Here is a 15,535-nt window from a genome sequence, read left to right on the forward strand (position 1 = left end):
TTTGTAACCTCAAGGGAATACAATAAAGATCCAACTAACTTTTCATTAAAGTGATGTGGTATCAAGTTTTTGAATTTTTTCTTTTGTATCCGTAATCCGTTTGAATTAATGATTATATATAGTTGTGTGGTTATTTACCTTCTGTATTTCACCCAATGTGCATAGAAATGAAACGTGCGATCAATCTGTTAATCCGTAATTACGTATTGGTAATTTACTTTTGGAATTTTACCCAATATTCAATGCAATGAATGTGCGATTAATTTGTTTGAATTTAATGTGCGGCAAAATTGTATAACATGGGAGACCAAATGTTAGTCACCGATTTCTGCAAGTGATATCGTTGAAAAGCATGCACCAAAGTGATATACATAAATCATTGCTTCTCAAACAAAAACTCCAGTGTGATATACAGAGTGTGTAACATTGCGAATCCACAGTAACACGGTAATTTCTAATATATAACCCTGGCCACGACAGTGTAAATTATAGCGGGAGGGTATGATTACATGTATCGCGATACGCGGTATGCGATACAGTAACTAAGGCTCAGTTCTACAACATTCTCCCAGTTCTCACGATTAAGTCTTAACCGAGGTTCAACTTATTCATTGTCTCTTTCCAATTCTTGAATTGGAAAGAGATAAGAAACAAGTTGAACCTCAGTTAAGAGTTAACTGTGAGTTGTGGAACTCGACCTAACTAAGTAACTATAGGAATCGCGCAAACCATGACACTTGCTTTTTTTCTCCTCTATTAACGCGGTAAGCGGCACGGACTAATGACAAATTCATATTACTAAACACTTTTTAATAGAATTAATTGATTTAAATGCAATTATTAAGTAAATGTAATTATTAAATCCGTTGAAGAAATAAGAGTATTGATAAAATGTGCATAGAAAAATAAGTTAATATATTTTAAAAAATTCATATCCAATCTAATCCGTTCTCGTTTTCTGGGTTCCGATAGTTGTATTAAAAATATTCTTTTTAGAGGGAGAGTTACAAAGTTGATAGTGCTGTAACTAACATGATTTGTTCCGTAAGGGATCTGCTGACATTATGATTTCCATTTGCATCGGTTTGTCCAGCAGAGATGTTATTTTTTACTTTTGTTATAATATAGTTAATTATTTATTTATTATACATATTTATTACAACATTGTTTAGACAATATGGAGCGAATATTGGATGAGAATAAATTTAATTAAATAAAAGAATATTCCTATATTCGGCAAAGAAATTGAATCATAGACTGATTAAATTAAACATTAAAAATAGCTGAGTGCACAGTAATTTCTCTTTGTATGTAAACATAATTCAAAATAAAATGCATTTATAAAATTACGAATCTCAATTATGTACAGATCTATAACACATTTAAGATTGCTATGATGACTAATGATGAATAAAGACGGTCATATAATGTACATCACAGATCGACTAACTCAGAGATTTACTAATACATGGACTTATTTTAATAGAAATATTCATGAAATACTATGATTTAAGAGTCATATATCCTTGAGATAGAAAATTCGTACATAATTGAGACTTGCAATTTTGTAAATGCATTTTATTTTGAATTATGTTTATGTACAAAGAGGAATTATTGTGTACTTAATTATTTTTAATGTAATGTTCAATTTGATCAGCCCACGGTTCAATTTCTTTATTAATCATTGAAGATGATCACATTAAAAGGTCGAAACGTTAAAATTGTAATCTTAACTTATTTATTGTCTTGTACATAAAGTTCGCATATGACATCCAGCATGATTAAAATAGTAATAATATAATATTTGAACCCTAATATTGTAATATTTGAACAATTTTTTATATCTCGAATTTATATCTCGACAGCTCCTTAAAAATATATGTGTGCGTGCGTGCGCGCGCGCGCGCGTGTGTGTGTGTGTGTGTGTGTGTGTGTGAGTGAGAGAGAGGATACAAATTTACAAACACAAAAACTGATTCTTTCATTGAGATCTCATATCCTTTAAAGTTTGTCCTTAATGTCCTGAAACATTGTATACAGGGTGAATCAGAGTTGTAGAAGCATTTTACCCTATGAGAAAATTATTGACTTTACCTAATAGGATTATAACATAATAGTGTGTAGTTCATTATTCTCTCATAGGATAAAAAGCTGGTTTAACGATTCATTCTGTATATAAGCTAATGATTATATTTGCAACATAAAAAATAATAATTACTATAAATTATCATTCATCATTTATATTTTATCATCGTTATTTATATTTTGTAATTCTGCATACCGCGTGACCAAATATAAGATTCCTTTATTTAATTAAATTTATTCTCATCGGTTCAATATTCGCTCTATATTATTTAAATAATGTTTAAATAAATATGTATAATATAATGATAAATAATTAATTATATTATAACAAAAATAAAAAATAGCATCTCTGCGCGTCGCAAATGCAAATGGAAATCACGGTGTTAGCTGATCCCTTACGGAACAAATTTGTTAGTAACAGCGCTATTAACCTTATAACTAAAAAGAATATTTTTGACACAGTTTTCGGAACACTATCAGTATAAGTTATGTCTCTAACTTGTATCTCGAAACTCTGATTGGACGACTCATTATTCCCTGTTCCTATTGCCTGTGCTCTTCATTATGTTTCGACTTAAGGATCGTGGCATACAAAAAATTTAAGGGAATAAGATGAGAATCCTCTAATCAGAATCGCGACATCAGAAAGCCGCATTTTGATTGTTTTAACAATTCCTGTCTATATTTGAATATCTATATTCGTGTTACTCTTAAATTTCAACAATATAATTAAAAAAATATAATAAAATATAATACAATATAATAAAATTAAGTATTTTAAAGGCATTAATAAATAGATTTCTTACATTACATATCGAAATAATATATACGAGAAAAATTATTCAGTTTAATCTTTTTTTTTAAATAAAATTATTTTGAAATTTTAAAAATTTTATTGTTGCACTTTGAAACGAGAATTAAAAATTACAAAAGTGAGCAAGTTCATTGAAATACTTATAATTTCATTAGTCAACACCTAATAAATTTACTCAATTTTATAATTTTTACATCGTTTCAAGATACATAATTCTCTGGTCCATAAAAAAAAATAAATAACATCTTTCGCCAACATTTTTTACCTATAAAGCACAACATTCGACATTTGGGAAATGTTTTTAATATGTAGCCTTTGGTTACTGAGTTATTACAAAATGGGGTTGCACACCCAATCATTTCCAATAACTTTTTTTAATAAACACAATCAATACTAGAAATTCGAAATGTCTATTACGATCGAAACTGGATCTTCATTGCTTTAAGTAATTCAATCTTGAATTACTAATATACACTATGTAAATACTTGCATAAATATCATATTATAGTCTTTTTAAACTCTTTATTGTAGTCTTTTACTGTGCGCCGAATTGTTTTTGCGGACGATAAACGCAATCAAAACTATTCTAATTATGGTGAATTAAATTAACAAGCAATTTTAATAATTTGATGCTACCATCAAGCATCATATTATATAAAGATAATATGTTAAAACTATTAATAAATTTATTGCGAAAAGTATTACCTCGGCTACAATATAGTATATATATATATATGCAAGTACATATACAGTATATATTAGTAATTCAAGATTGAATTATTTAAAGCAATAAAGATCCAGCTTCAATCATAATAGGCATTTTAAATTTCTGTATTGATTGTGTTTCTCACATATGCGGTCTAAAATAAAAATTCTTACCAGGTATGTAAATATGAAACCGGAATTTACCAATAGATGACCATAGCTGTCAATGTAGTTGCCGTCAGACCGCGCCATTGATGCCATTTCCTTGTTCTGACATCTGACAAAGATTTTCAACTCACAACAATACAAGTTTCATACAACAGTATAGTTTGTAATAGCGTTGAACATGTCGAATTTTGTGCCTGGAAACTACGATTTGCAGACAGCATTGATTTTGATGTTACCATTTGAAGAAAACTGCTGCAGAATCGCATCGAATGCTTGTCGAAGCTTACGGTGGGTATGCTCTTGGTAAATCACAGTGCTTTGAGTGGTTTAAAAAATTCAAAAGTGACGATTTTGACATGAGAAACGAAGAACGTGGAAAACCATTGAAAAAGTTTGAAGACAGTGAATTGCAAGCATTGTTGGATGAGAATGATGCTCAAACTCAACAACTCGCGGATCAATTGAATGTGACACAAGAAGCCGTCTCTATACATTTGAAATCCATGGGAAAGATCTAGAAGATGGAAAAATAGGTTCCACATGAACTGAATGAAAGACAGCAGGAAAACCGAAAAACCACTTGCGAAATGCTGCTCGCCAGATACAAAAGAAAATCATTTCTCCACCGAATTGTGACTGGCGATGAAAAGTGGATATATTTTGAGAATCCTAAGCGTAAAAGATCATGGGTAACTCCAGGCGAACCATCGACATCGACTGCGAGGCCAAATCGCTATGGACGGAAGACAATGCTCTGTGTTTGGTGCGATCAGAAAGGTGTGATCTATTATGAACTGCTAAAACTTGGCGAAACCGTTAATACTGAACGCTACCGACAACAAATGATCAATTTGAATCAAGCTTTGCGTGAAAAACGATCGGAATATCAAAAAAGGCAACACAAAGTGATTTTGCTTCATGATGCACCATCACACACAGCAAAACTGATCAAGGAAACGATTGAGGCGTTTGGTTGGGAAATACTTTCGCATGCGACTTACTCACCAGACTTGGCTCCGTCCGATTATTACTTATTTGCATCGATGGGACACGCACTTGCTCAGCAGCGCTTCACTTCTTACGAAGATGTACGAAAATGGCTAGATGACTGGTTTGGCTCAAAAGAGCAACAATTTTTTTGGCGTGGCATCAACAAATTGTCAGACAGGTGAGAAAAATGTATAGCTAGCGATGGGCAATACTTCGAATAAAATATTTTTTATCATTTTCATGCAATAAACGTGTATTTTCTATTAAAAAATTCCGGTTTCATATGTACATACCTGGTAATAACTTTTAGTACAAAATATCCTAGAATACAACGTTACGCATGTTCGATCAGCTGCCGTCAGCGCAGATAGGATACAAACGCATTAAAATTAGACAGAGATACTAATATATTTCTCTCTCTGTTATCGATTTTGTAAAACTATTACCCTGCATACGAAAGTTGGCTCAAATTGTCTCGTGTCGTCATTCTGATTAGAAGTTTAGTAAGATGTAAGCAACAAAGAAATGAACATGTTGAATTGCTTACTGCTACTCTATTGTGCTTACTTTACTGTGGTCAATTCGCTTACTACTTACGGTTTACTGCTTAAGTTTTTTTGCTATAACCCTAATTTTGCTAGAAAATAAACGACACTCTATTATGAACAGAATCTCTAAGTAGAGGATCTATTCTACTAACGCTTAAAAATAATTTTTCTAATATTATTCAAATATTTTAAAATCGCAATATACGAATTTATTGTCATGGGACATATACTTAAAATTATTACTATATCACTGAATTAGCTCCGCTGTGTGTACGCCGGCTTCTCGGTTTTTCTAAGTCATTTTACGATCGAGCAAGTCAATGAACTATAATCATATAATAAAAATTAATAAAGAGGTATATTAAACATTCGAAATACGCAAAATAGGCATTCTCACGATAAACAAATTCTTAATAACTTAAGAATCATCGCTGTCGCTCTCTCGCTGTTCCCGTGATACTTCATCCGCGCACGGTGCGCCATCCACGTTTCTATCAAAATTATGAGAGTTCCATAGAGGAAGCCATTTATTCACGAACCACCAATGTACAGAAAGTCTTCCATGATTGCATTCCGTTCTTTCGCATCTACCGAGAAACTGACATATTCCAGTCAGACTTCCGCTTTGACTACGGATACAAGAGTCATCGCAGGTATGCTGGTGTTCTACGTAGCGACTTATGGAACAGATAGGAGCACTCGATGTGGAAGCTCCGGGAACAAATACCGATCGTAAAACTGAAGATGAACTCGACTCGAATCTTGCATTAGATGTCGCATTACCAGACGTCGACGGACCGGGATTATTTGGTGGATTTCTACTATTAGATATATTCCCGTGACCGGAAGCACGATCCATCCTACCAACATGAATCATGGCATATAAAGGATTGTTAACAGATCCGGTCCGATTAATCCAATCCAAGTATCGTCCGACGATCGTGGAATTAAAATCAGACGAAGCTTTACTACGGCAGATGCAATTAGCCAGATTTCTACAATGACATTCTATTTTCAATAGTTCAGCAGCGCGAAGAGCAGGAAATTTTGTAAAAGAGTATTCACCACGACAAAAGGGACATCTGCAATTTCTTGAAATTTGATACACATAATGCCTGGAATTAGCGGTGTCTTGATATTGTAATTTGTTATACAGATAGTAACAATGATGGCATACGTATCTTGCGTCCATGTTTCTACAGTACGGACACGTACAATTATACACGATTGGATGAGAACGTTTCGTAGAAGCATATGCAATATTCTCTGTGGAGAAACAATTGCGACCTAATCTGTTTAGGGAACTTTGATAGATGTTACTATTCAATCGAGAATAATCGATATAAATGTGTCTCGGTTGATTGTATGGGTTCACATTTCTGGCATTTTCCACGTCACTCAAAAAATTATGAGTAGGTAAATGATATTTATAATGACAATGCGCTCTACTGCTACACGATATCCGCTCGTCTATTCTTTCATACATATGATTATCCATGTTACCCTGATTGTTTTGAACAAGAGATTCATTCTGAGGGATTTCCGCATTTTCATCATCGTCATCATCATCGTCATTGTCTAAACGCTCGTAAATATTTTCTTCTGATTCCTGCTGTTGCTGTTGCTGTGGTTGTAATCGACGGTTATAATTGCGTATCAAATCAATCGGATTTTGATAATTTGGATTCAGATTTGGATGTATCTGTAGTGTGCTGTTGGGACGATTCTGAAAAGCACGCGAGATATGACTCGCGTTTTGATAACTATCATCCCTCTCCTGATTACTTCTGCCTTGATTCATTATGACTGCAGCTAATTCGCCGTTCTCATATCTCTGACAAACGCAACGCGGACCTGGACAATTGTGGCTGGCGCCGCGATTTTGCACACCGCTGGGCCCGGCTTCCCGCGAGGAATCCGATATCTCGACATCTGAATCCATATTTTGTTCTGTCGTATGCCCAGCGGACTGTAGACCTCACATTGTCGTTGCAGAGGCCATTGGTTTATCGATGATAGCTACACCTGCGTAACTACGTCCAACTCCCATGCAAGTCGACAAAGTAGTCCAGGTATCGGTTCTTGGAGAATACATTTCTACAGATGCCAAACTGGAGGAACCATCGTCTCCACCCACCACGTACAGAAGTCCGTTTAATGCCACAACACCTGTTTGATATAGCATTTATGTCAGATTTACGAGAAAAGATTAGAACATGAAGAAAGAAGATAAGATGTCTAAGATCATTCTTTTAAAAGGAAGCAATTTTTATAAAATCTCAAAAATTGTGATGAATAATCGAATATGTTTTATTCGTTTCAAATAATACTGTCAACTTCCGATTTTGAACGAAAATAAACTATTTAAATCATATATAAATTTTGAAAATGCAACATATAATAATACATTTTATTACAATTCGGATTACACAAAAAAATATAAGAAACTTTTATCTGAAATATTTTTTCTGGAAAAAAAAAACACTTTCATTCATCTTAAAGTGATATTAAAAGTATAATGAAAGAAAGAAACTTTAATTTTTAACTTTAACTTGACTTCGAATAGCCAATTTTTCAAAATTATATTTTATGAGCAAATAGGATTACTTTCATCAAAGCCTGCTAATAAAAAATCTTAATATTCTTTATTCATGATTTTATATTATTTATTTACTGTTCTTGATTTATCTATCTGAAATTTCACAGAGATTTATCTAGCAATATTCTATTCAAATGAAGGATGGTTCAATTCTATTCAAATAAAATATGGTGCGATATACTATTAATATTTGAAAGTTGTAGCGAAAATGTTATCCTGATTGGAATCTTACTCGCGGAACGTTTTTCACATTTTTTCATATTTGACTAATTAAATCAGGATATCAATCATGTAACTTTTTCTCTAGAGTAACACACGAAGTTGCACGAGTATTGAAGAAGGAATTACAAGAAGGCACGAGAAAGAATGAGAAGGCATGAAAAGGCATATTGAGGCATTCATGGCAAAAAGTGTGTGTGTATATATATATATATACAAGTTTTAATTGCCCCAGGCAAATATGTCGAAAAATATGAAAGATATGGAAAAACGTTTCAGACATATTATATAAATTTGTAAGATTCGGTTGAAGGGATACATAAGAAGTTTGACCTTGATGATGTCACCAAGGTCAGGTCATTTCGATGTAAAAATTAAAATGGGACACTTTATATATCAAAGTATGACATTATCTCATTTTAACTTTTATATCGAAATATCTTGAAAAGTATAAAAGTATGAAAAATATAAAATATTTAAGAAGGAAGTGAAACGATTTTGAGGGATGTATTTTAGTTACATTTTTTCTAGGTAGAAGCGCCAAAAAAATATAAAGAGTATCTCCACTTTTTTTAATTGTATGATTTGTTTACATAATGATTACTTTAATTATTCTGCATACAAAAGTATTAAAGATATAAAAAAATCAATAATTTATTAAAATACTTTAGTCTGGCGCATATTGATATGAAATATCGAAATATTTTGTTGATTGTTATAGATTCGTTAATTGTTTTATAATAGTACCTTAATATTTTTACGAACAAAATAATGAAATGAATCAATTGGTGTAAAAAAAATACATAGTTGCTTATTTAAAAAATTATTCATTCTACATTTTTTAAAATCAACTATGTGTTTTCTTAATATTTTTATATGCAGAATAATTCAAGGAATCATATAATATAGAAAATCATACAATTCCATTTAAAAAAATAGAGATGACCTCCATATCTTTTTAATGTCTCCACCTAAAAAAAATGTGACCAAAATACATCTATCTCGAAACTGTTCTTTCATCTGTATTATGTATGAACGCGCTTTATGTACTGACCAATCACAAACGAGCCGTACAGTTCGTTCTTAATTAATATAGTTAGTAGTCTAGTTGATCCACTTTTTGTAAAATAAGAGAAAACCCATTCATCAACATTATACAATACGATATTCAAATTTCTGTTCCGAATAAGGTGTTTACGAGTAAATCTGTCTATATTGACTTCACACTATTCCATTACGCGCAAGCCAGAGATACAAAAATGGTGTAAAAAAAAGTTCATTCTACGTCCAAACGAAGAAGTACGTACAGCACGAATTAAGGTTGAGTCTCGAACGGAAGTCACGCATCGTAAGGATAGATACGAGAGCTTTTACAAGCAATGACAAGCATACTTACTAGTGCGCTACGAGTATCTGCAACTAACGTAACTGCTAGTAATTTGACAAATTCGACGGAGGCATCATCGCCAAATCGAGCAAAGGTACCGACATTTTCAATGGCTGAACTTCGGAAGGAACAATGATACAGGATTTTAAACGCTTTGATTGGGCTCTTCAGTTAAGTAAAATCACAAACGATTTACACACTAATTACGCACGTGTACATATGGGCGCAGAACTTAATAATGCTCTCAAATTTTTGATCTGCCCGCGACAATCAGAAGATTTAACATACGACGAAATACGATTTACACTTATTAACCATTTTGATTGCGTAAAAAATAAATACGCCGAAAGTATTAAATTCTGTCATACAGCAGAAAGATGAAACAGTCGCTAATTTTGCATTACGTTTGAAATAAGGTGCTGCTCATTATGAATATGATGATAGGTTGTTGATTGAACAACTACACGGTCTCGAATCAAGAGAGATGTACGACGAGATTAGTGCAAAAAAGTTAGTCACATTCGCCGAAGCATACGAGATCGCTCAAATATTCGAGATTACGCGTTACATAGCTAATGAGGTTAAAACGACGGAATCATCAGTGTCGTCTAGTATAAATAATCCTGTTATTACTATAGCAATATGCAGCGCAATTCGTTGATATGGAGATGATGGATGTAAATTCTATACATAAGGTATACAACATTCAATACAAAGCATGAAATAATAGATAAATATTCACAAAACATTGAAGAATGAGTTTACTAACCCTATTCCACAGCAGTCGACAGCAGTTATTGAGTACATATATTGACAGTAAATTCAATTAAAAATAAATAATAAATACAAGGCTAGTTAGAGGCAAAATGAAGGTGCCAGAAATAAATTCCAATCCAAAGAATGATATCCATAATGTTCACTCTTTTTTATTAAACGTTTCGGCTCTCTTTGTAGCCATCAGTGATATTTAAAGAATTCAATATGGCAGCTACTACGAATTACTCCAGAGAAATATATCGATCACGTCACACTTTGCGAATCTCTGTTACATTATAGGATCTTTAGTGTCGTCAGAACAAATGCATAAATTAGATTATGATCTAGTGAAAATTAAACAAGGTAAGAAGGCTACACGACCAAAATCGCAATCATGTAATCAAAAGTACTAGCAAAACTCTCGTGATGCAGCACAGAAAGTAAAACTTTAATGATAAGTACACTTCGTGCAAAGGGTGTGGAGGTCGGCATCAGCACAATCAATGTCCATTTCGCGAAGCAAAATGCCACAGTTGTGACAAGAAAGGCCCAAATATGTCAATTAAAGAAAGCATGACAGTCCACGGAATAGGAGCAACAATCAACAGTTTAACCAGCTGAACAAGTTGATATGGTATACCAATTAAGTCCATGAAGTCACGCAATCAACCTGTTATGTAAGCAAATCAATGTTCAAATCGATAATCACCACGTACAAATGGAATTCGATACTGGAGCGCCTTGCAGCATTATCAGTAAAGAAAGATTACGAGCCATTAAACCAGGATTCACATTGCGGGATTCACATACGGACAGGCGATTTGTAAGCTATACAAGTCATCATATTGAATACAACTCCCGTAAACGTAACGATGAGTACAACCACAAGAAGAATGAATCTTTATACTGTCGATTGTGATATTTTGTTTGGACGCAAATGGATCACGCAATTCGCTAAAGAAATCAACTTCGTCGACTTATTTTCAAACGAGATTCATGCTCTGTTACTACACAATGCTTATCTGCGAATCAGAAAGAATAAATAGATCAATTATTGTTCACTTAATAAGGATGTATTTAGTGACGTTATCGGTACGCTTAAAGGACCATCAGTCACGGTACATTTAAAATCAGGAAAATCATCTATTTTTGTTCGAGTTTGTGTGAAGTACCACTAGCATTACATGATGCTTGTGCGAAAGAAATTGAAGCCGAAATTTCATCGGGATTTTATAAAGGTGCAACATTCCGAATAGGCGTCGTTTACATACGTCGTAGTAAAGAAAAACGGAAAGCTCCATATCACTGAAAATTACTAACCTATCTTGAATCCTCGCATAATCATTGATAAACATCCAATTTCAAGGATCGAGCATTTATTCAACTGAATGAAGGATGCAAAATTCTTTGTCATTTAGAAATTATTGCATATACGCATTTACCCAGTCAACGAAGAATTCAAACAAGCTCAATACAATGACTCATGGGTTAATCCAATTGGGTTAATCCCAAACGAACAATCTATGACGCAGCGAATATTCCTGCGATTTGGCAGCGCAGAATGGAAATGGTTCTACAAGGTATTCGTAATGGAAATGATCTTCCAAGATATTCCTAATGCATTTAACTTCTACGACGATATATTTAATTTTTGCAGAAAACTTTGAGAATCTGATCAGATTTGAGGTATACGTCGTACGTTCTTAAAAATACTTCAAATCTTCTTCAACAATTCGACGGACATTCAAATAGCTCTATTTCAAAACGGCCGCCAATTTTCTAATCAAAGTCCCTGGATCTTTCAAAATGAGTTTTATATGGTTCTTGAAATAAGTTCCGGAATTCTTGTTTTTTTCCTTCGCATGATTCTTCCTTGCCGGCGAAACCTTCCTCGGATTCGTCTGAAGCCACATATCATAAACCTTAGCAACATCATAACTCGTTGATTTCGGATATCCGAAAAACGTTATTATTTCTCTTGGCATCCTTTCGACGCGTAAACTTTCAGTGAGTGTCCTTCGCTTACTTTACTCCATGATAATAATAATTGAATATTCGACTTGACTATTTTGAAGTTAGGAATGTTTCAATGCAAAATAACAGCTATAGGTGTAATTCTAATATGACGGAAATTTCTAATTTAATTTTGTCCGGATTCTAATGGCTCACCCTGTGTGCATGCACACGCATGCACGCACGCACGCAAATTTACTTTGTAAAAATTTGACTTTATTTTCTGCTTGAATATAAAGAAAAACTTACATTTTCACATGAATCACGTACAGTTCTACATAAAAATATTTATGTCAAAAATTGCATTTCTCTTGCAAATTTAATTTAGATATTACACATTCGCACTACACAGAATGCACACAGATTGTCAATTAACCATTAGGTGCAAATCATTCGAAGAAAGAAGCACACGATTGTTTACTAACGCACGATGCGCACTCAACAATAGCAAGTAGTAGATCGATATCAATCATTATCAACTTTGTTCGGACAAGCCCGAAAAGTTAAAGGCGACGAAAACTGAATAGCGCGCGTCGCAAGCGCAATTTCTTCCGCGCATCGCAATAGCGCGTAGACGAGAGCACGATCGTTTGACGGCAATTTTCAAGTTTCTTTTGCTTCTATGACGGATTTCGTAAAAAGGAGGATGCATTTTTACGCTCGATATATTTATCAAAGGAATAATTTACCTACAATCAACGGTTGCTCATGACTTTTCATCATCATTCACGTCCTGAATTTAAAAGTGACTCAGGTAAGAGGAATGAGATCCTCCACTAGTCTTTACCGCACGGCACGAACATGAATAGCGTTTAACGCATTAGTCAAGTCCATTATTTTCTTGCCCGACGAACGGTCGCTACCAGTGGGTATCCGATGATCTGGCTCGGACAGATCTACCTGACGATACGAGGGCAAGTCAATAAGTTCTTAGAAAATCTGTCAGAGTGCACTCGCAGTGTCATGTCACATTACTTTTGACAAGTAGCATCTTTCGGCTGATTACTATCAAATTTTGAGCGAAATTCACCGCGTGGTTTCATTTCTGTAGACGATTAAAGCGAACAACCTTTGTATTTTTTGCAAAATGAAAAAAAACGAGTTTCGTGCAGTGATCAAACATCTATATATGAAAGATTTAATGCCAAAAGAAATCAAAGCCAAGTTGGATAATGTTCATAGCACATCTGCATCAGCGTTTGCGTATTACTGTATACAATTGAATGAATTTAAACGTGTTCGTATATCCACAAGTGATGCACCTCGTTCGGGACGTTTGCCCAATTGAGGCTGCAACGCCAGAAATCATTGATAAAGTCCACGATATTGTTTTGACTGATCGACGAGTGAAAGTGCGCGAGCTTGTTGAGGCCATAAGCATATCACATGGCACAATGATTTCAATTTTGCACGAATAATTGGGTATAAAAAAGCTATCAACAAGATGGGTGCTGCGTTTGCTCACTGTGACCATAAGCGCGATCATGTGACAATTTCAAAACAATGTTTGGAGATGTTTCAACGTAATCCAGATGAATTTCTGCGTCGATTCATTACTGTGGACGAAACATGGATCCATTACTTCACACCCGAGATGAAGAAACAATGGACTTCACCGAATGAACCAGCTCCGAAGAAGACCGTAAAGTCGGTTGGAAAAGCGATGGCTAGTTTTTTGGGATGCGTGGTATAATTCATATCGATTACCTTCTGTCGAAGCAAACGATCAATAGCGATTACGCAGCCTTATTGGACCGTTTCAACAATATTTTAAAGAAAAAACGTCTCCATTTGGCGAAGAAAAAAGTGCTCTTCCATCAAGACAATGCACGGATTCACACGTGCTCGGCACAGATGGCCAAATTCAACGAATTTTGCTATGAATTGCTTCCAGCATATTAGCCAGATTTAGCCCCCTGCGACTATTTTCTGTTTCCAAACCTGAAGAAATCGGTTCGGAGGAAAGAGATTCATCAGAGAGCAACTCATCACCGAAATAGAGATTTATTTTGAAGGGTTGGACAAATCATATTATTCGGACGGCTTGAAAAGTTGGAGAACCGTTGGATTAAGTGTATCGAGCTGAAAGGAGACTATGTTGAGAAATAAAAATAAATCGATAAAAAAATGTGTTTTTTTATTATACTATGTTTTTCTAAAAACTTATTGACTTGCCTTCGTACGCTCTGGGTAGACACGCGAATATTACTGATGGATAGTCGTGCTCATCTATCTCACGCCTGATGAAAGATCTCAGGCGATTCCTCGCTCACATCATACTTTTACGGGGCCTGATGAGCGACTCAGGCGAAATCCCGTATACACATCGTGTATCTGATAATCGGCTCAGGTTTCACGCTGTTCAAGGTTACGAGATATACAATCCCGTTTCCTTTTCTTTGTTTCTATATTTCAGGTATAATATATTATACTTCATTAATGATAAATAAGATCTGATTCGCCTCCAAGGCGCGTTCTCACCGACTGAATCTTTTTATTCCTGTTCGTAATCAAACAGACTTTATTGGTTATATTTCTACTATCGACGAAACATGGACGTGAAATTACAGCTATGGTCCACTTAGAACTTCAAATGCTACAGAGCATTTGTAGCACTGACATGACTAGTCCATTTGATGTTTTGGAACGTTCCTAGCAATTATGTCATCAATACCTCATCGTTTTTGCTCCAATTGTCTTATCTCGTAAGGGTTTGGCTGAAGTGATCACGTAGCAATTGTAGCATTCGGAACAGTAATGGACCAAAATCGGAGCGTAGCGTTTGGAGCATAATGTTCAGAACATTTGGAAGAAGCAAGTGGATCGCAGCCTAGATAATTGAAATTTCACACCGCGGCAAGTTCGAAACAGAAAGCATTGCACTCAGCGCTACGAATATCTCGAAGCGTGATTGACTGATTAATAAAGACAAAAAATGTACGTTTCGAAGTATTCGTAGTGTCAAGTGAACTAAGTACAATCACAAAGAAAAAATCAATTTCGTCCGACATTATATAAAATGTAAGAAACGTTGACTTATTTCGAAAAAAAATCAATATCAGAACATTTCATGTTATAATATCGATTTTTTTTCCAAATGAGTTAATGCTCCTTACATTTAATGTAATGCTGTATCTTATAAATCTTTTGAATTAAATGATATTGTAAATCTTTTTCAAAAGAAATTAAGTTTCTTGCACATATCTCTTCTTCTCTTGATCTTTTCTACATAAGAAGGATATTCCATGTAA

General features: G+C 34.3%; 2 protein-coding genes across 4 annotated transcripts in view; both read right to left on the minus strand.

Annotated features, from left to right (window-relative positions):
- Nucleotides 1-15,535, minus strand: part of kel (kelch protein) — an 89,976-nt gene that overhangs the window by 15,829 nt on the left and 58,612 nt on the right. Inside the window, exon 9 of one of the 3 annotated variants that reach the window (XM_011070992.2) lies at nt 7,289-7,479. The exons of the other annotated variants lie outside the window; for them this stretch is intronic. Within the exon in view, the coding sequence (XP_011069294.1) occupies nt 7,289-7,479 (191 nt within the window). Of the gene's footprint in view, nt 1-7,288; nt 7,480-15,535 lie in introns of those variants that run through there. 3 annotated transcript variants of the gene reach the window in all.
- On the minus strand, nt 67-7,252 carry LOC147909538 (uncharacterized). The gene has a single exon (XM_087407278.1). It carries the CDS (start codon nt 7,250-7,252, stop codon nt 5,729-5,731), a length of 1,524 nt encoding a protein of 507 aa, XP_087263404.1. The 3' UTR covers nt 67-5,728.

The sequence above is a fragment of the Acromyrmex echinatior genome, chromosome 6 (genome assembly GCF_024713525.1).
Source record: "Acromyrmex echinatior isolate Ae372 chromosome 6, ASM2471352v2, whole genome shotgun sequence".
NCBI classification, from domain to species: domain Eukaryota; kingdom Metazoa; phylum Arthropoda; class Insecta; order Hymenoptera; family Formicidae; genus Acromyrmex; species Acromyrmex echinatior.